At 53.2% G+C, this 19,654-nt stretch overlaps 2 protein-coding genes across 2 annotated transcripts in view; one reads left to right on the top strand and one right to left on the bottom strand.

Annotated features, from left to right (window-relative positions):
- Window positions 1-1,895: 1,895 nt before the first annotated feature.
- On the top strand, window positions 1,896-11,586 carry bmpr2b (bone morphogenetic protein receptor, type II b (serine/threonine kinase)). The gene is made up of 15 exons (XM_068745996.1): window positions 1,896-1,962; window positions 3,337-3,525; window positions 3,609-3,815; window positions 3,885-3,992; window positions 4,111-4,196; window positions 4,676-4,906; window positions 5,244-5,358; window positions 6,124-6,284; window positions 6,362-6,509; window positions 6,631-6,767; window positions 6,845-6,984; window positions 8,933-9,107; window positions 9,444-9,581; window positions 10,427-10,541; window positions 11,303-11,586. The coding sequence occupies exons 1-15, from the start codon at window positions 1,896-1,898 to the stop codon at window positions 11,584-11,586; spliced, it is 2,301 nt and encodes a 766-aa protein (XP_068602097.1).
- A 1,945-nt stretch (window positions 11,587-13,531) lies between these two features.
- LOC137901962 (titin-like) overlaps window positions 13,532-19,654 on the bottom strand; it is a 170,078-nt gene continuing 163,955 nt past the window's right edge. The window contains 2 exon segments of the mRNA XM_068745997.1: window positions 13,532-14,490; window positions 14,577-19,592. Coding sequence (XP_068602098.1) covers window positions 14,471-14,490; window positions 14,577-19,592 — 5,036 coding nt within the window. The 3' untranslated portion in view covers window positions 13,532-14,470.

The raw sequence follows: 19,654 nt of genomic DNA on the forward strand, positions 1-19,654 counted from the left end.
ACCTTGTTGTGCTGTTTGTCCTGCAGTCTGGTTGGACCTGGACCCTCAACTGACAAGACTCTGGTCTCCAGACTCTCGAACCCAGATCTCTGGCCCTCTAGACTCTGGTCTTTGGACTTTAGACTCCGTCCCTGGTCTCTGAACTTCTGCAGACTCCATGTCTCCAGGATTGTCTCAGCTGATCTGGAACTATAGATCTGTCACAACTTCCTGTCCAGAGACTCAGACTGAAGCACCGAACCAGCAGAGACCTTGGGGTTCTTGGGGTTGGGGGTCTGTGGGGGGTCTCTCATGTCATTAAGAATCTCTCTCTCTCTCTCTTTCTCTCTCATGTCAAACAAGGGAGAGGAAATGGTACACGTCCCTTCAAAATAAAACAAGGTCAGCGTCATGGCATTAATATTTGCTCCTTTCTGACCCAGGAGAACCGGAACTTACCGACGTTACCCTGAAACGTCATCAGCCACACCCACCAACCAGGAGCCGTAGAACGAGGTTGTTCTGTCCAACTTCAACTCGAATACAAATAACCACGCCCACCCGAAGACGGAAACGTGTTGCTTTCAAGCAGGTGCCGGGCTTTTATTTTGATAGTAGGACCCGGAAGTTGCGTGTTGCGCCCTCCCAGGTGACAGATAAACGGAGCGCAGCGTCATTCCTCACCGTTTTCTGATTCCGCTGCAGAAACCGCCGCCGGTTCCGATCCCGACACGGAAAGTCCGGACCGACCCGAAACCAAACGAACGGACCCGAACGGACCCGAACCACGACCGACAGGCTGCTTCATCTCTTACCGGACCCACCGGAGTCATCCTCCCGGTAAGACCGCTGATCGAACCGGGTGCCACTCCCTTCAAACTCAGTTCAGCCCACGGCCTCTGACGTCACAGCTGATCAATAAAACGATATCTGGAATGTGATCAGCAGCAGTGTGACGTCAGCGCAGGTGAAGTACCCCTGTGCTACATGAAGGTCACGCATAGGCGCACAGATACAGAATATTGATCAATCACCGTGAGTTCAACTGATCCTTCGCTCTGATTGGTGCACAGCGTTCATGGCATCTAACCTGTCACGTGGGTCAATAATCATGTTATTGGCTCAAATGATTAAATTATACGTTTATTGAGGGGGTAATGACATCACTGCTGATTTATGTCCATTTATATCTGATGTCTAATCTAATATAATCAATCAATATCAGTTGATATAATTAATTACATTTGTCAAAATGTTTTTATTTTTGCATACATTACTTAAGAGAAAGAAAACAAATATATTAATCAATATTAAGATAATTTTCCAAAATGTTATTTTACATAGTTTATTCAAATACTTTATTTTTGTAAAAACAGTTAGAAATTATTTGTCTTTACTTTACTGGAGATCAATGCGCTAACAGTAGCACAGAGCTAGCAGTAGCACATCACTCGTAGTAGCACACAGCTAACAGCACAGAGCTAACAGTAGCACAGAGCTAGTAAGCACGCAGCTAACAGCAGCACAGAGCTAGTAAGCACACAGCTAACAGTAGCCCAGAACTAGCAGTAGCACAGAGCTAGTAGTAGCACACAGCTAACAGTAGCACAGAGCTAACAGTAGCCCAGAACTAGCAGTAGCACAGAGCTAGTAGTAGCACACAGCTAACAGTAGCACAGAGCTAGTAAGCACACAGCTAACAGCAGCACAGAGCTAACAGTAGCCCAGAACTAGCAGTAGCACAGAGCTAACAGAGGTGAGCTGGTGAAGTTTGAGTCTGAATAAGTGGACTTTGTTTTCTTCATACTTAGCGTCTCTTTCCTTAAGAACAATCGGACCCTGGGCCAGTGATGACGACCAGGGTTCTGGTCTACGTCTGACACCTACAGGACCTGGACCTGAGAGGTGGATCCAAGATGGCCACCGCGTGTGGCTCTGCATTAACAGCGTGTTGGTGTCTCCTGCTGCTTCCTGCTGTGACCGGTCAGTTAGCCAGAAGCTGCTAGCTCACCGCTACCCGTAGAGCAGCACCAGAACCAGACAGCCCCATCCAGAACCTGTAGGTGGTTCTGTTCAAATGGACACACAGCATCCTCAGAAGCTGCTGAACACAGAGAGCTAGAATCTGATTGGATGAAGTTAAACATGTGACCATTCCAGCCCTCCTCCATCAGCTCCAAGTTAAAATGGGAGCTGATGAGGTCATTGGTTGGAGGTCCTGTTGCTCCTCCCTGAACAGGAAGTGTACCTCTGTTAGCTTCCAGATTAGCATGGACTTCAGGGGGAGACGTTCAAATCCATCAGAACTTCACTTCCCATCATGCACTGCTGTCGGCTCAGGAACATTAGAAAACACAGACATTCCTGAAACCTCGTTTGTGTAAATAACCGAACACAACCCGACATCCTGTCTTATAAACACGTGCACGCACACACACACACACACACGTGCACACGCACGGCTCTGTGGAGATAAGAGGCAGACACACACACTCCACCTTCCTGTCATTGTGTGTTGAGACTAAACATCCCGACTCCATCTCAGTCCGGGGGGGCGGGGTCAGATTCCTGTCTGTCAACGCCCCCCCCCACCATGAAGGACATGTTGACACGCGTCTCCTTCAGACTTCAGATGAGATTTCTCTCTGCTCGTTACCAAGCAACATGGCTGCCTCTGAATCTCTTATTGATCGATTCGTTATTGATCAAAAACTGATCAGCAACAACACGATGAGTTCATGTTTGTTAAATATATCTGGCTGATGTCGGGGGGGGGCTGATTGATCCTGGATGAACTCTCAGAGCAGCAGCAGCGTCCCACAGCCTGAGCTGACCCCAGTCACTGCTCGGTCCCGGGGCCGGGGGCTCCGAGGTTCCGGGATGTGAAGCTGGAACATCGGACTAATGGGTCCGATCCGAGGACGTCTCCCGGAGGCGACGCCCGTCGTTCTGACAGGAGGACCTCGCTGACCCCGGGCCCGGTTCTGAGCTCGCTGACCCCGGGCCCGGTTCTGAGCTCGCTGACCCCGGGCCCGGTTCTGCGCTCGCTGACCCCGGGCCCGGGTTCTGAGCTCGCTGACCCTGGGCCCGGTTCTGAGCTCGCTGACCCCAGGCCCGGTTCTGAGGGCCTTTCCCGCTCCATCCTGCTGACAAACAAACAAACAGAGTTTATCGTGTTTATGAATCAGAATAACTTTATTGCCATCGTCAGTGAAGGAATCTGTAACGCTCCCTTCATGCTGTAGGGGGCGCCGCAAAATACACCAAGTTAAAAACAGAACCCTCAAAGACAGCAGAACCAGGATGAAATGGAACATCTTCATCATCGTCTTCATCACCTCCGTCCGTGTCCTGCAGGTTTCCGGTCGGAGGACACAGAATGTGCTTTCATGGACCAGCTGGAGGAGGCGGGACCTCACAGCGGACCGACCAATGAGCTGCGAGGAGCAGTGCGGGAAAACGGCACCATTCGCTGCAGCCATGGCTCCCGTTGCTATGGATTATGGGAAAAAAGGCCAGATGGGGAAATTCACCTGGTGAAGCAAGGTGAGAACACACCTGCACACGATCAGGGCGGGGCCCCGGTCGTCGTCTCAAAGCGTCCCCCTCCGTCCCCCTCCGTCCTCCAGGCTGCTGGACTCACATTGGGGACCAGCAGGAATGTCATGGTGACCGTTGCCTGGTAACAGCACCGCCCTCTCAGATCCAGAACGGCAGCTACCGGTTCTGCTGCTGCAGTCGAAACCTCTGCAACGTCAACTTCACGGAGGCCCCTCCCACCGGCGACGCCCCCGCCCTGAGGCTGATGACAGACAGCCGGGACGACAGACGGACGGGTAAACGCTCTCCATGCGTTCCGTCTCCAGCTGTGATGTCAGCGATGTTAACGATGACATCACCCACAGCTCGCCAGCCGCTGAGACGGGAGGAGACGGCCCTCATCGCCCTGGTGACCGTTGCTATAGCAGCCGTTGTCATCATAGCGTTGTTCCTGGGATACCGCATGATGAGAGGTGTCCAGACGCTGCGCGCACACACACGCACACACACAGACACACACACACACACACACACACACACACACACACACACGAGGGTAATCAATAATCAATAGTGTCTTTGTGTTCCAAGGGAAGAAGCAGAAACGCGGTCTGTCGGCGACGGAGGCAGGAAACGCAGACGCTGCCGTCGACCTGGAGAAGCTGAAGCTGCTGGAGGTGAAAACAACAACAAGAACAACGACGTTTAACGGAAACACACACGCTTATTATTCAACCAGTAGCCCCTCCCCTTGCGTCGAGCAGACACAACATGGCAACCATTTAGCGTCCCTGTCCCCGACCTCCTGCTGTCTCCCCAATCTGAAGACATTTGAGTTAGATTATAGCTGCTAACTGCTACCGGCTGCTAACTGCTACCGGTTGCTAACTGCTACCGGCTGCTAACTGCTACCGGTTGCTAACTGCTACCGGCTGCTAACTGCTACCGGTTGCTAACTGCTACCGGCTGCTAACTGCTACCGGTTGCTAACTGCTACCGGCTGCTAACTGCTACCGGCCGCTCGTTAGACCTTTTGGGTTCGGCTGGTCGTCAGAGCTTTGCACCTCCACCCTGTCCTGCTGTAAACATCAGAGGACCTGACAGTGAACCCTGAGGACCTCCTCATGAATCTGTTGTGACTCCCTCCTCCTGGCAGCTGATTGGCCGGGGGCGTTATGGCGCTGTGTTTCGCGGCTGTCTCAACGAGCTTTGCGCGGCCGTCAAGCTCTTCAGCTCAGCCAACCGGCAGAACTACTTCAGCGAGTGCGCCATCTACTGCCTGCCGCTGCTGCAACACGACAACATCGCCCGCTTCCTGGCCGCCGGCGAGAGGACCGCCGCCGACGGGAGGCCGGAGTTCCTGATCCTCATGGAGTTCTACCCGCATGTAAGAGAGTCCGGTAACATCTACAGAGCAGGCATAGCCTGCATGTGATGAACTCTGCTGCCTGTAGGGGGCGCTAACAGCTAACGCCAGCGTGGACAGCGCAGCCGTCTCTGACTCCATTAGTCTTGTTGTTGTTCTGGAAGACGGCGCCTTCAGCCCCACTTCCTGTCTGCAACACACACGTGTGTGTGTGTGTGTGTCTGTGTGTGTGTACGTGCGTGCGTGCGTGTGTGCGTGTGTGTGTGTGTGTCCAGTCAGCGCAGACGGTTGCTGGGAGGCGGAGCTAACGAGCTCTTAACGCAGGTTGACAACAGGACGTGTTCTTGGTCTGTCTCAGGGCTGCCTGTCCCGCTACCTGTCTCTCCACACCGTGGACTGGCCCACCTGCTGCAGGATGACCCACGGCGTCACCAGGGGCGTGGCCTTCCTCCACGCCGAACTCTACAGAGGAGGTCGGGATTGTTGTTCCCCGTCTGTGCTTCAAACAAACGGGTCTGTGCAGGAAGTAGCAGGGCTAGGGTTCTGGCACTGGGTTCAGATCCAGTACGAGGTTACCTGGTCAGAGACATGCCCACACAACAACACGCTAACCGTTAGCGGCTAGCGGCTCTGACAGGTATGACTTTGGTGCTGCCTGAAGTCTCCTCACCTTTACGGTGGCGTAGTCGGTAGGGTTACCGACTTACAGCCGAGGGAACTGGGTTTGCATCCAACTGTGGGGGTGGAGCAGAGGTAGCAGGGCGGGCCTAGGGCCTTACCTGGGCGGAGTGAGCTGGACCGGTCCACTCCACTCCGCCCAGGTGTGCCCTGGACCTACCCTGTTGCCCCTGCTCCATCTCATTCCCGGAGTGGGATTCGATACCAGGGCCATTTTGCCCCCCCCAGCAATGCTGCCTACCATGCCTCCGGGCTGGGGAGGAGGCCCCGCCCACAACCGGAGCAACAACAACAACAGTTTGATCCTCAAGCTGCAGGAAGCACGTTGGACCTAAAATAAATAACAACCATATCACAGAAAAAAAGTCTCTGATATTGTTAAGGGGGCGGGGCCAAATGTGGAGGCGGGCCGTAGTTTGGGGACCCTGGTTTAGACCATGACTTCCTGTCTGTTGAGAGAATCACAAGCTCATTATTTATGCTGCAGCTTCTCATTGGCTCATTTGGGACGATGATGACGATGATGAAGCTGGCTCCTCCCCCTGCTCCTCCCCCCTCAGACCACTATAAACCGGCGGTGGCCCACAGAGACGTGACCAGCAGGAACGTTCTGGTCCGGGCTGACCTGTCTTGTGTCCTCGCCGACTTCGGCCTGTCCATGCGGCTGACAGGAACCCGGCCCCGTTACCACGGCGACGACGACACCATGGCCATATCTGAGGTCGGGTCGTGTGACGTGCGCGCTGAGGTGATGTTGGTGCGGCTGCAGTGTTGATGTGTGTGTGTGTGTGTGTGCAGGCGGGGACGGTGCGGTACATGGCCCCGGAGGTTCTGGGCGGAGCTCTGGACCTCCGGGACTGCGAGGCGGCGCTGAAACAGGTGGATGTTTACGCTCTGGGTCTGCTCTACTGGGAGAGCTTCAGGAGGTGTTCTCACCTGTTCTCAGGTGAGCAACGCTGCACCTCAGCACGCCATCAAAACGAGGCCCTCTGCCGCCTCCAGTGGCGGCTCAGAGGAACTACCGCGGCGTCGCGTCTGTTAGTGCTGCAGCGTGTGTGTGTGTCCAGGTGATGGCGTACCTGAGTACCAGCTGGCGTTCCAGGAGGAGCTGGGGGACCATCCGAGCTTCGAGGAGATGCAGGTTCTGGTGGTCAGACAGAAGTTCAGACCCAGATTCCCCGAAGCCTGGAAGGAGAACACCCTGGTCGGGGTCAGGTTGCACCTGTTGGGAAGAATACTGCAGTACTTGTAGTACACCAATGAAGTAATGTTTGCTCTTAGACGTTACGCCCCCTGATGGAGACGATGGAGGACTGCTGGGACCAGGACGCCGAAGCTCGACTCACTGCTCAGTGTGCAGAAGAACGACTGTCGGAACTCGCCCTGCTGACGACACACACACACACGCAACACAACCACAGGTACACACACACACACAACCACAGGTACACACACACACAACACAACCACAGGTACACACACACACACAACCACAGGTACACACACACACACACAACACAACCACAGGTACACACACACACAACACAACCACAGGTACACACACACACAACACAACCACAGGTACACACACGCAACACACCCACAGGTACACACACACACACACCCACAGGTACACACACACACAACACAACCACAGGTACACACACACACAACACAACCACAGGTACACACACACACAACACAACCACAGGTACACACACACACAACACAACCACAGGTACACACACACACAACACAACCACAGGTACACACACGCAACACACCCACAGGTACACACACACACACACCCACAGGTACACACACACACACACACAACACAACCACAGGTACACACACAACACAACCACAGGTACACACACACACACAACACAACCACAGGTACACACGCACACACGCAACACAACCACAGGTACACACGCAACACAACCACAGGTACACACGCACACACGCAACACAACCACAGGTACACACGCAACACAACCACAGGTACACACACACACGCAACACAACCACAGGTACACACACACACACACACACAACCACAGGTACACACACACACACACAACCACAGGTACACACACACACACAACCACAGGTACACACACACACACAACCACAGGTACACACACACACACACACACAACCACAGGTACACACACACACACACACAACACAACCACAGGTACACACACACACAACACAACCACAGGTACACACACGCAACACACCCACAGGTACACACACACACACACCCACAGGTACACACACACACACACACAACACAGCCACAGGTACACACACAACACAACCACAGGTACACACACAACACAACCACAGGTACACACACACAACACAACCACAGGTACACACACAACACAACCACAGGTACACACACACACACACACAACACAACCACAGGTACACACACACACACACAACACAACCACAGGTACACACGCACACACGCAACACAACCACAGGTACACACGCAACACAACCACAGGTACACACACACACGCAACACAACCACAGGTACACACACAACACAACCACAGGTACACACACACACACAACACAACCACAGGTACACACGCACACACGCAACACAACCACAGGTACACACGCAACACAACCACAGGTACACACATGCAACACAACCACAGGTACACACACAACACAACCACAGGTACACACACACACACGCAACACAACCACAGGTACACACACACACAACCACAGGTACACACCCGCAACACAACCACAGGTACACACACACACACAACCACAGGTACACACACGCAACACAACCACAGGTACACACACACACACAACCACAGGTACACACACACAACACAACCACAGGTACACACACACACACGCAACACAACCACAGGTACACACACACACAACCACAGGTACACACACAACACAACCACAGGTACACACACACGCAACACAACCACAGGTACACACACAACACAACCACAGGTACACACACACGCAACACAACCACAGGTACACACACAACACAACCACAGGTACACACACACACACACAACACAACCACAGGTACACACACACACACACAACACAACCACAGGTACACACACACACAACACAACCACAGGTACACACACACACACGCAACACAACCACAGGTACACACACACACACAACACAACCACAGGTACACACACACACACACGCAACACAGCCACAGGTACACACAACACAACCACAGGTACACACACACACACGCAACACAACCACAGGTACACACACAACACAACCACAGGTACACACACACACATACTGCCGTTTATATTGTTTGTTTTTTGTTTGTCTCAGGAATCTGTCCCACAGTTGCTCACCTGCTCAGGTTGGCTCCGCCTCCTCCTACATTGAAGATCAGCAGATGGGCGTGGTCAAAAACCTCAAAAAAGTGGACGCTGCGTCTTCCAGCCCAGCCTGCCTGCAGCCGACAGAAGACGACCTGGAGGACACCAAGCGTGACCCCACCGAGGTCGTGTCCTTTGCCCATCCTTCGTCTCCTCCGTGTCCTCCGTCTCCTCCGTGTCCTCCGTCTCCTCCGTGTCCTCCGTCTCCTCTGTCTCCTCCGTGTCCTTCATCTCCTTCGTCTCCTCCGTCTCCTTCGTGTCCTTCGTGTCCTCCGTCTCCTCCGTGTCCTCTGTGTCCTCCGTCTCCTCCATGTCCTCCGTCTCCTCCGTGTCCTTCATCTCCTCCGTCTCCTTTGTGTCCTTTGTGTCCTCCGTCTCCTTCGTCTGCAGTAACTCAGCCCCGCCCCCCCAGCGGGGTTCAGCACCGCTGACTGTCTAATCTGCCCCTCTGGTGTCTCTAGGCAAGCAGCTTGGGGGAGAGTCCAGACCCGCTTCCCACCCAGCAGAACTTGCCCCGGAGGCCCACCAGTCTCCACCTGCTCCCTGAAAGCAAGGCCCCGCCCCCAGCTTCTTCCCGACTGAAGTCTAAACACGAGCAGGTACAGCAGGACCTGATCGGGTCGGATGATCAGGAGGTTACCCTAGGAGGTCAGAATCTGCCCCCCTGTGGGGCATCCCTGGGGAATAATCACAGCATGAAGCTAGCCAATGAGATCGTCCGTTATTACTGCATCTTAGTTAGTCCTTTACATGGAGGACTAACCCTAACCCAACCGACCAACCAACCGACCGACCAACCAACCAACCGACCGACCAACCGGCCGACCAACCAGCCGACCAACCAGCCGACCAACCAACCGGCCGACCAACCGACCAACCGACCAACCGACCAACCAACCGACCGACCAACCGGCCGACCAACCAGCCGACCAACCAACCGGCCGACCAACCGACCAACCAACCAACCAACCGACCAACCGACCGACCGACCACCCAACCAACCAACCAACCACCCGACCAACCAACCACCCGACCAACCAACAAACCAACCGACCAACCAACCGACCAACCGACCACCCAACCAACCACCCAACCGACCAACCAACCGACCGACCAACCAACCAACCGACCACCCAACCAACCAACCGACCGACCAACCAACCAACCGACCACCCAACCAACCAACCGACCACCCTACCAACCAACCAACCAACCGACCAACCGACCGACCAACCAACCGACCAACCAACCAACCAACCGACCGACCAACCGACCAACCGACTGACCGACTGACCGACCACCCAACCAACTGACCAACCAACCAACCGACCAACCAACCCACCAACCAACCGACCAACCAACCGACCCACCAACTGACCAACCAACCGACCGGTCACATTTAACTCTGTCTCCGCCCACTAATCCAGAACGTTCTCCGTCTCAGGTGGAAACAGGTGTTGCCAAAATGAACACGCTAACAGCTGTAGAGCCCCACCTGGTAACCACGGTGACCAGCAACAGCTGCTACAGCGCCGGCGCCCCCGGCCTGGCGGGGACCGGTGATCCAGCTGGACCACAGACAGACGGCTGTTTGGACCAAATCAACTCCAGCGCCGATGAACACGAACCGCTGCTGAGAAGAGAGCATCTTCATCATCTTCATCATCTTCATCATCAGTCCAGCTCAAACGCCAACAACAACAACAACCTGGCAACCAGGATGGGTTCAGGGGGCGGTCCAGCTGGGTGGTCCAATCCACCGGTTCCAGGGTCTTCTCCAGCCCCGGATCCAGAAGATTCATTTAAAGGAGCACCGGTCAAGAATGAAGCTCCAGAACCTGCAGCTCCAGAACCTGCAGCTCCAGAACCTCCTCAGCGAGAGCCACGGACCCCAGACGGGCTGCAGCGTCCTTCTTCCCTGGACTTGTCTTCAGGTGAGCCAGAGTTAGAGGTTCTGGAAGGAACCTTTGATTGTTTTCAGGACGAGGCCGTTCCGCCTACGGTCTCCTTCTGTGGTGAAGTCTCTCTCTCCTTCTGTGGTGAAGTCTCTCTCTCTCCTTCTGTGGTAAAGTCTCTCTCTCTTCTTCTGTGGTAAAGTCTCTCTCTTCTTCCGTGGTAAAGTCTCTCTCTCTCCTTCTGTGGTAAAGTCTCTCTCTCTCTCTTCTTCTGTGGTAAAGTCTCTCTCTCCTTCTGTGGTGAAGTCTCTCTCTCCTTCTGTGGTGAAGTCTCTCTCTCCTTCTGTGGTAAAGTCTCTCTCTTCTTCTGTGGTAAAGTCTCTCTCTTCTTCTGTGGTAAAGTCTCTCTCTCCTGTCCTCCTCAGACACCCTGAGCGCCTCGGGACAGAAGATAAAGCGTCGCGTCAAGACTCCGTACACCCTGAAGAAATGGCGTCCAGCTTCCTGGGCCGTTTCCACGGACACAGCTTTGGACCTGGGTTTGGCGTTCGATGGCGGCGGCGGCGGCGGCGGCGGCGGCCAGGTCCATTTATCTTCTGATCCTCACAGAGCAACAAGCTTTGATATCCCCCACATCAATCAGTCGAAATCCAGTATGGCTGTCCTTTTGGTTGGAGGCGGAGCTACTGATGGAATGACCTCCTTCTAAAGTTCTGCTGGAGTCTTTCATCACTTTGTGGTCTTCCTTCTCTTATGACTGTTAGCCACTGTTAGCCACTGTAGCACGGCGCTGAAGCTAGCGTTGCCATGGAAACGTTGGAACTGAGGGCTACACAAAGTGAAATGGACAACGAGGACCTTTCTGTCCTTTTTAACGATTGAACGAGCTGGTCTGTTCCTGATGCTTCCTCCTGTGATTGGTTGCCATGGACAACCAGCGGGGGGGGGGGGGGGGGCTTTCATTCTTCTGATTTGCACATTATCTTATGAATGTTCCTGACGTTCCTGACGTTCCGACGTTCCTGATGTTCCTGATTTCCTGATGTTCCTGACGTTCTGACGTTCCTGATGTTCCTGACGTTCCTGACGTTCTGATGTTCCTGACGTTCCTGACGTTCCTGACGTTCTGATGTTCCTGACGTTCCTGACGTTCCTGACGTTCTGATGCTCTGACGTTCCTGACGTTCTGATGTTCTGACGTTCCTGACGTTCTGACGTCCTGATATTCCTGACGTTCTGACGTTCCTGACGTTCCTGATGTTCCTGACGTTCCTGATTTCCTGATGTTCCTGATTTCCTGATGTTCCTGATTTCCTGATGTTCCTGACGTTCCTGATGTTCCTGACGTTCCTGACGTTCCTGATGTTCCTGATGTTCCTGACGTTCCTGACGTTCCTGACGTTCCTGACGTTCCTGATGTTCCTGACGTTCCTGACGTTCCTGACGTTCCTGATGTTCCTGACGTTCCTGGGATGTTTGCTTTCCCTGTCTGTGGCTGGATATTCCCTTTTCCTTGTCTGTGTCGGTCGATGAGCTCTCGGTGCGACGGACGAAAGGAGTTTAGTTAAAACATTAAATTAGAGCGTTTCAAAATCATAAATAACTAAAAGAATGAATAAATAAATAAAGTTCAGGTTTCATGGAGACTCCAACTCTTCATGAAATGTGAGTTTTGCTGTTTGTTTTCTTATTTTAATATCACTTATCAAACAAAAGGAAATAAAATCAGCACGTGGAAAAACATCGAGAATTTGGATTCATTGAATTTTTGCTTTCCACAAAACGTCTGATGAAATCACGTCCTGTTGTCTGATGACATCACTTCCTGTTTGTACAGGATCAGCAGCAACAGCAGAAACATTATCAAGAGCTAGAAAGTCACTCAGAGAGCACAGACCTCCCCCAAGCTGCTCGTTCCCCTCCTAACTGGATCAGAACCAGAAGGTTCTAGATTGTTCTTAGAGTCAGAACTTACATTTCATGCTTTGAATGAAGCCGACTCTGGGATGTTACCATGGAGACAGACCCAGACAGTGATGTCAGCAGCCACGTACCTGAACAGGTGAGTCATCATCTGTCTCCACTGTAGCACGGTTGCTTTCTGGTTAGCATGTTAGCGTCGCTACCTTCTGGCCGCCATTCTTGCGAGGCTCGTTTCAAATTTGAGGAAATGCACATCGTATAAAAGATGAAAGTAAAGTTTGAGTGAATTCATCCTGAAGCTCATCTTCAGGAAATGGAACGTACTTTTTGGACGCACTAGCTGTTGCTCTTTCCCTCGAGTCTGCAGGTCCTCCATGAGACCTGCTGCTTGGCTCCGCCTCCTTCCTTGTATCACGTGACACTGTAAGCCCCGCCCCATCATCTTATTGGCCCTGCCCTTTGCTGAAAGTGTCTAGAAAAAACTAACCCAGCTTCCGATTCGGACACCTGGGTGACATCACAGCTGCAGGCTCCACCCACAGGCGGATGGGGGGCGGGGCGGTGACCAGTCAAACCGTTCTGGACCTCGGCCCGGTGGAGGCGTCAGTCAAACTGAGATCTCTAAATATTCTTGACCGGACCAGGTGGATAAGAAAGTGTCCAATCAGATGGCAGACTCAGGACTCGAAGCTCCGCCTCCGTACCGGGAACACAATAAGCACCAGAGAACGTTTGTGTCGTGCTGAAATCATGCTTTATTAAATCAGTAATCAAACTCAAGGAGGATGAAACGTTTCTACAGCAACAGATCAATGGAGTCAAAGAGCAGGTCAGCGTCCTCGCAGGACAACGCGTCCTCGCAGGACGCCACGTCTACGCGCTACACACACACACACGGCAACACACAAACACGCCAGCGAGCCATCCTCCGAGGGACGCTCTCATTTCAAACGATCTGGCCGGAGCGCAGGCCGCTCGCACTCCGGCAGGTCAGCAGGTCAACGTGTCAGGACACGGTCAGTCTGAGCACAAGGCCGGCGCGTGCTGCGGGCGCGAGGGCCACGCCCACAGCACGCAGGGTCTCGACTTCACGCCTCACGCAGGGACGCGTGTCCCAAAGCGACTTTGTCTTTCTGGTCGTGGTCGGTAACGTCAGCAGGGAGCCTCTCTACCCGCTGAGGCATTCTTAAAGTCTTCAACCTGTGGTTGAGGCACAGACTTTGGTTTCGCAGCTCGACAGGGTATTCGTTCCAGCCGGAACTTTCTCCTGTTTTAACGGTTGCTCTTTTGTTTCAGTTAATACTATTGTCATTAATAACAATGCATACATTCCTAAAAACCGCTCAATCCGGCTTTATACATTATGTACATGTCACAGAAAAGTGGTTCAAAAATCCTAAGTCATAATTGTCCAACATTTTTATAACAACTTTAGACTTTAGTCTCGTTTGGCATAAATTCATGTCAAGTTTGGTACAAAAATAGTTCATATTTACAAGATAAATCCAGATTGTGATCAAGTGTTGCTGCTAAACCACTAAATAAAACGGTTCTGGAGGGAAACGGGAGATTAACGTGCTTTTCTTTTTACATGGACCGAATGTGAACTTTGACAGTCGCGTTGCTGGAGACGAGCTCGCTGGATCCACCGGTCCCCCGAGTGAAACTCCTCAAAGACCTGAGACAGAGCCTGCACATCGGGGACATGAGAACCAGTCAGTCAGCGGCACAGATAAAAAACAGCCTGTAAACAAAGAAAGCTCGAGGAAAGGTTACCTTCTCTTCCTTCGTCCGTGGAGTCCTCAGTGGAGGACAACTTCACGAGTCCCTTCAAAGTTGGGGATTTGGGAGTTGGGGATTTGGGCGTTGGGGATTTGGGCGTTGGGGATTTGGGAGTTGGGGATTTGGGAGTTGGGGATTTGGGCGTTGGGGATTTGGGCGTTGGGGATTTGGGCGTTGGGGATTTGGGAGTTGGGGATTTGGGCGTTGGGGATTTGGGCGAGACTGGAGACTTGATTCTCTGTGGTGACTTGACCGGCTCAGGTGATTTGACTCTTAGAGGAGATTTGACTGGTTCAGGGGACTTAGCCTCTGGGGAGGTGACTCTGGGAGGGGCTACTACTTCCTCCTTGGACTCGGACTTGTGGATCGCCAAAGTGAAATGGGCCTCTTGTTTGCCTCCCCCGTTTTCTGCCAGCACGGTGTAACTGCCTTCGTCGGACTTCTCGACCGCTGCAATCTCAAAGTGGGATTTGCGTTGAGTGGAGCCAACGTGGTGACGGGCAGAGGGGCCGACTACTTCTCCTTCGTGCAGCCAGGTGATAGACGGCGCTGGATCGCCATCCACATCGCAGTCAAACCTGGCAGGAGCCCCCTCCTCGACGGTCAGGGACCGCGGCCTGTTCAGGATCTGGGCGGGAACCACAACGGTTGTGGACTCTTCTACAGTTTTAACCACCGTGGTTTTAGAGGAGGACACATGATACACCTCCGTCCTGGTCATCTCTGGCAGACGGGAGGACGGAGGCTCCTCGTCTTGGCGGAGTGAAGCGAAGGCGACGTATTCCGCTCCTGCAACATCCAACGTAGCGTAGTCAGAAGTCTCTCCCTTGGCGCTCCCGCAGATCACACGGTAAGTTCCGGAGTCTTCGGTGACACAGTCGATGATCTGAAGAATCAGAACCCCACTGATGTTGCTCATGTGGTATTTGCTGCTCTGGTAAATTTCTACTCCATTGTGGAACCACTGGACCTCCGGTTCTGGTTTGGCCTGGACGTTCAGGGTGAAGCTAGTGTTGGAGCCATAGGGGACACGGTGAGACCGCATCCTGATGGTGACACGTGGGGCGTGGTCCAGGCTAAAGGGAGCCTGCGTCACCACCTCGACCTTCCTCTCCACCGACCGTCTCTCCGATCTGATGGCTTGCTTTCTCTCCTCGTATCTGGAAGCGAAGTCAACTCTTGAGAGGGTCACGTCTGCCCTGGCAGCTCTTCCTGCTGTCGGAGATCTCGTCTGGGGCTCAGACATCGGAAGCTTCTTGATCGGTTTAGGAATATATTCGGAGGTAAACCCAGTGAGGTACTCAGACTGGACGCCCTCGGAGGCTTTCACAGCACTGACGGTTCTTTCCTTCATTGAGGTCCGAGTCTTCTCCTCTATCTCCATGCTCCTGAGCTGGCTCTTGTACGAGGAGATTCTCTGGGCAGTCGTGTGTGGACGCAGCAGCTCCTGATCTTCTCGCTCTTCATACACCCTTTGCTTTTGTCTCGGGGCTTCGTACGTGGCTTTGTCATGACGCCTGCGGAGGTCGATGAAACTTGGGCCAGCTTCATACTTGGATGGAATTCTGTAGGAGTCATACCGACGGATGTCTTCTTCTTCATTGTCGCTGTAGAATCTTCTCGGTGACGAGGGGCGTAGTGCCGACAGCTCAAAGCGAACCGGACTGAGGCTCGGTGGAGAAGCAGAGTAGCCGAGTACCAGCTCTTCCTCCAGACGAAGCCTCTCCTCCTCCGTTCGCTTCATCGACAGGTACTCGCCCACCGGCAGCAGCAGCTCCTCATCTGACAGGTCACCAAGGGACCTCCTCCGGATCCTGTGGTAGGCCTCCAGCTCAGGAGACGGAGTGCGGTGCCTTGCAGGCCTCACAGTCTCCAAGTCATCCTGAGCGAAGGACGAAATGCGCCACTTGGGCTTATACTGGTCCTTTATCCTGATGGGCACCTCGTAGAACTGCTCCCACCTGGAGAGGCGGATGCGCTTCATCCTCTTCTGCTTGATCTTCTCCATGGGCTCGGGGAACTCGTACTGATCCCGCAGCTTCTTGTACCACTTCATGTCAGAGAGCGGCTTGAAGTGTTTGATTTCAACGTCCTCCCGAAGAGCGGCGGGGTTGGTGACGCGAGGACTCGGGACGACGTAAGGCATGCGCAGCCTCTTCTCATCTGCACGCTTCTTCCTCTCCTCTTCTTCCTTCTGTTTTTCCGCCTCAGTTTTCTCACCCTTCTTAGTGGTCACGGCAGGCTTGAACATGGAGGCCGCCTCCCTGACAGCGTGTAGCGCTGCCGGGGGGAGAGGAGTGACGACAGTGCCGGCCAGAATCTGTGACAGCCTCACCTTTTTGTCTAATTCCTCCTTTCCAGCTAAGGATTTCCTCTCCTCAGCACCGGCCTCGTACTCCTTCTTCACGTGAGTCGTGCGTTCGACCTTGAGTGTGGCCTGGCAACTTGCAGATCCGGCTGAGTTGGTTGCAGTAACTCTGTAAATGCCAGAATCCTCAGGCAGTGTGTCTCTCACGTGAAGGATGAAGTAATCCAGACCTTCATGGACAACCTCAATCGATGGTCCAAAGGCTAAAGGTGTTCCGTCTTTCTCCCACTTCAGAGTGGGATGGCCAGACACTCTGATCTCAAAGCGCACCTTCTGGCCCTCCTTACACTCGACGTTCGCAAGCAGGCGCTTGAACATTGGCCTCAGGGTGAGGTCTGCCGGTTTCGGTCGGGGAACAACGGTGACGCGAGCCTTGCAGCTGTCATCGCCGTACCTGTTTCGGGCCACGACACTGTACTCGGCATCATCCTCCTTATCAAGCTTGTGGATAATCATCTGGTACAAGCCCTTGTCGGTGGTGAAGGTGTACTTCCTGTCGTCGTCTGCAGGGATCAGCTTCTGTCCAGATTTGTGCCAGATGACACGTGGGTCGGGGTGAACAGTGATGGTGACACTTAGGCGTAAATCCTCACCGATGTAGGCGGTGCGGTTAACCAGCGGAAGCGTGAACTCTGGCGGCTTCTGAAGCATTCTGGCTGTGTCGACTCTGCGCTTGGTTTTCTTGACCACGCGGGCGGTGAAGAAGTCGCGGTAAGATCTCACACTGCTGACGAAGAGCTCTGCGTAGACGCTGTCCTCGCCGTACTCATTAACTATTTTGCACCTGTAGGTGCCGTCGTCAGCCCTCGTGACCTTGTTGATGGTGATTGCGGCCCGACCATCCTCGTATTCAACTTCATATTTGTCCCCAGCTTCGAGTTGCCTCACGCCACAGTACCACGTCACTTCAGTCGTGCTGTCATAGTTTTCGATGTTGCAAATGAATTTCACACTTCCGCCCTCGTTCACCACGGCATGGCCAACCTGTCCTCCAACGGGACCATTTTCAAAAGGAGCTATTTTGACCTTGGCAACAAAGACCCCACGCTGAGACCTGATGGAACCACCACTAGCAACACGGGCTCCAGAGACCACGGTGTTCCACTCTTTCCTTGCCATTGTCTGGTAGTATCTCTTGTGCCTGCCGGACTGGATCGTTCTGGTGCTGATCTCCTCCCTCGGCCTGGTCAGCCAAGGATGTGCCAGAGCCTCAGCAGCAGTCATACGATGCTTCCGTTCTTTGGTCATGAGGCGGTCTGTGAAGTCCAACGCCTCAACACTGACCTGCTTGAAGGACTCGTCGTCATAGCTGTAGGCTGCATTGGAGATGTTGTCAATCATTTGTTGGTTGGTTTCTGCTATGAATGGATTGAGGCCACTCAGGAGAACATAGGCTAGGACGCCGACAGACCACATGTCAGTAACGGTGCTGACCAGGTCACACTGATGGATCTCAGGGGCAGCGTACTCCGCAGTGGTATACTGGATCTTGACTTGGTCTCCAGGAGTCAGGTGTCTAGACTGACCCATCTCAATAATCTTCACGTTGGAGCTTGTTCTGGTTGTGTACACAACATTCTCAGGTCTAATATCAAAGTGTCCATAGCTCTGACTATGCAAGAAGTCCAGAGCGGAGCATATCTGTCTGATGTAGTTGACAATCTCGCGCTCATTGAGCTCAAACTCAGCGGTGCTGAGGCGCTCAAAGACGTCTGCTCCAGAGATGAAGTCGTAGATCATCACAAGGTCTTCAGGACTCTCATAAGACTGGTGAAGGAGGAGGAAGCTGCTGTGTTTGGCCAGTTTCAGTGTTGCTATTTCCTTCTTAACAACCGCTTGATCGGCGCCTCTCACTTTAACAAACTTAGCCATGTAGGTCTTCTCAGAGCTGATGTCAATGCAGCGGTGGACAATGCCAAATTGACCTCTACCCAACTCCTCAGCAATGGCGTATTTGTTGTGCAGGTTCTTGGCATCAGAGTGTTGAGCCTTTTCCCTTGGCACGCATCCGGTATCGTCAACCTCCCGATCGTAGAGCAGAACTCTTGATTTGTCCTCCTTGGTCATAATGGGTCCACTGGTCTCAGATGGAGCGCTCTGTCCAAATTTATTCTCAGCTATGACCCTGAACTGATAGCTCGTTCCTCCAAACAGATTGATGACCGTGTAGCGAGCGTCACGGGATTGGGCAACACGTTGCCATCGCTCAGCAGTGGTGGGACACTTCTCGATGATGTAGCTGACTACCTTGCTTCCACCGTCGTTTGCCGGGGCCACCCAGTTCAGCGTGACCGAGTCTCTGGAGACGTCACTGGCCTTGAGTCCGCGAGGACGATCAGGCACGTCAGCTACGTCCAGTTCAACCGTCTGCTGGTCAATGCCAAATCTGTTCTTTGCACAGACGATGTAGAAACCAGCATCCTTCTTCTCTACGCCACTGGGGAACACCAAAGACGTAAAGGACCTGGTAACAATAACCTGGTAGTGGCCATTGCTGTCAATGAGATCTTGTCCCTTCTGCCATGTGATGACAGGATCTGGTTTCCCACCGAAAGGAATCTTGATATTCACCACTTCTCCCCGCAGGGCAGGAATAGCCTCTTTGTCCTTGAGGTTCTTTGGCAGATGAATCTTAGCAGGAACTAGAAAGGAAAGACATTGTTTAGCATGTGAGGAACTCAGAATTTCTCCATCGTCGTTGCTA

The sequence above is a fragment of the Brachionichthys hirsutus genome, chromosome 12, assembly GCF_040956055.1.
Source record: "Brachionichthys hirsutus isolate HB-005 chromosome 12, CSIRO-AGI_Bhir_v1, whole genome shotgun sequence".
Classification (NCBI taxonomy): domain Eukaryota; kingdom Metazoa; phylum Chordata; class Actinopteri; order Lophiiformes; family Brachionichthyidae; genus Brachionichthys; species Brachionichthys hirsutus.

Excerpts from the sequence above, each read along its gene's own strand:
- bmpr2b (XM_068745996.1), top strand. The coding sequence starts at position 1,896 with ATGGCCACCGCGTGTGGCTCTGCATTAACAGCGTGTTGGTGTCTCCTG. Across the intron at positions 3,526-3,608 it reads AATTCACCTGGTGAAGCAAG|GCTGCTGGACTCACATTGGG; the intron begins GTGAGAACACAC and ends TCCGTCCTCCAG. Across the intron at positions 4,907-5,243 it reads TCATGGAGTTCTACCCGCAT|GGCTGCCTGTCCCGCTACCT; the intron begins GTAAGAGAGTCC and ends GGTCTGTCTCAG.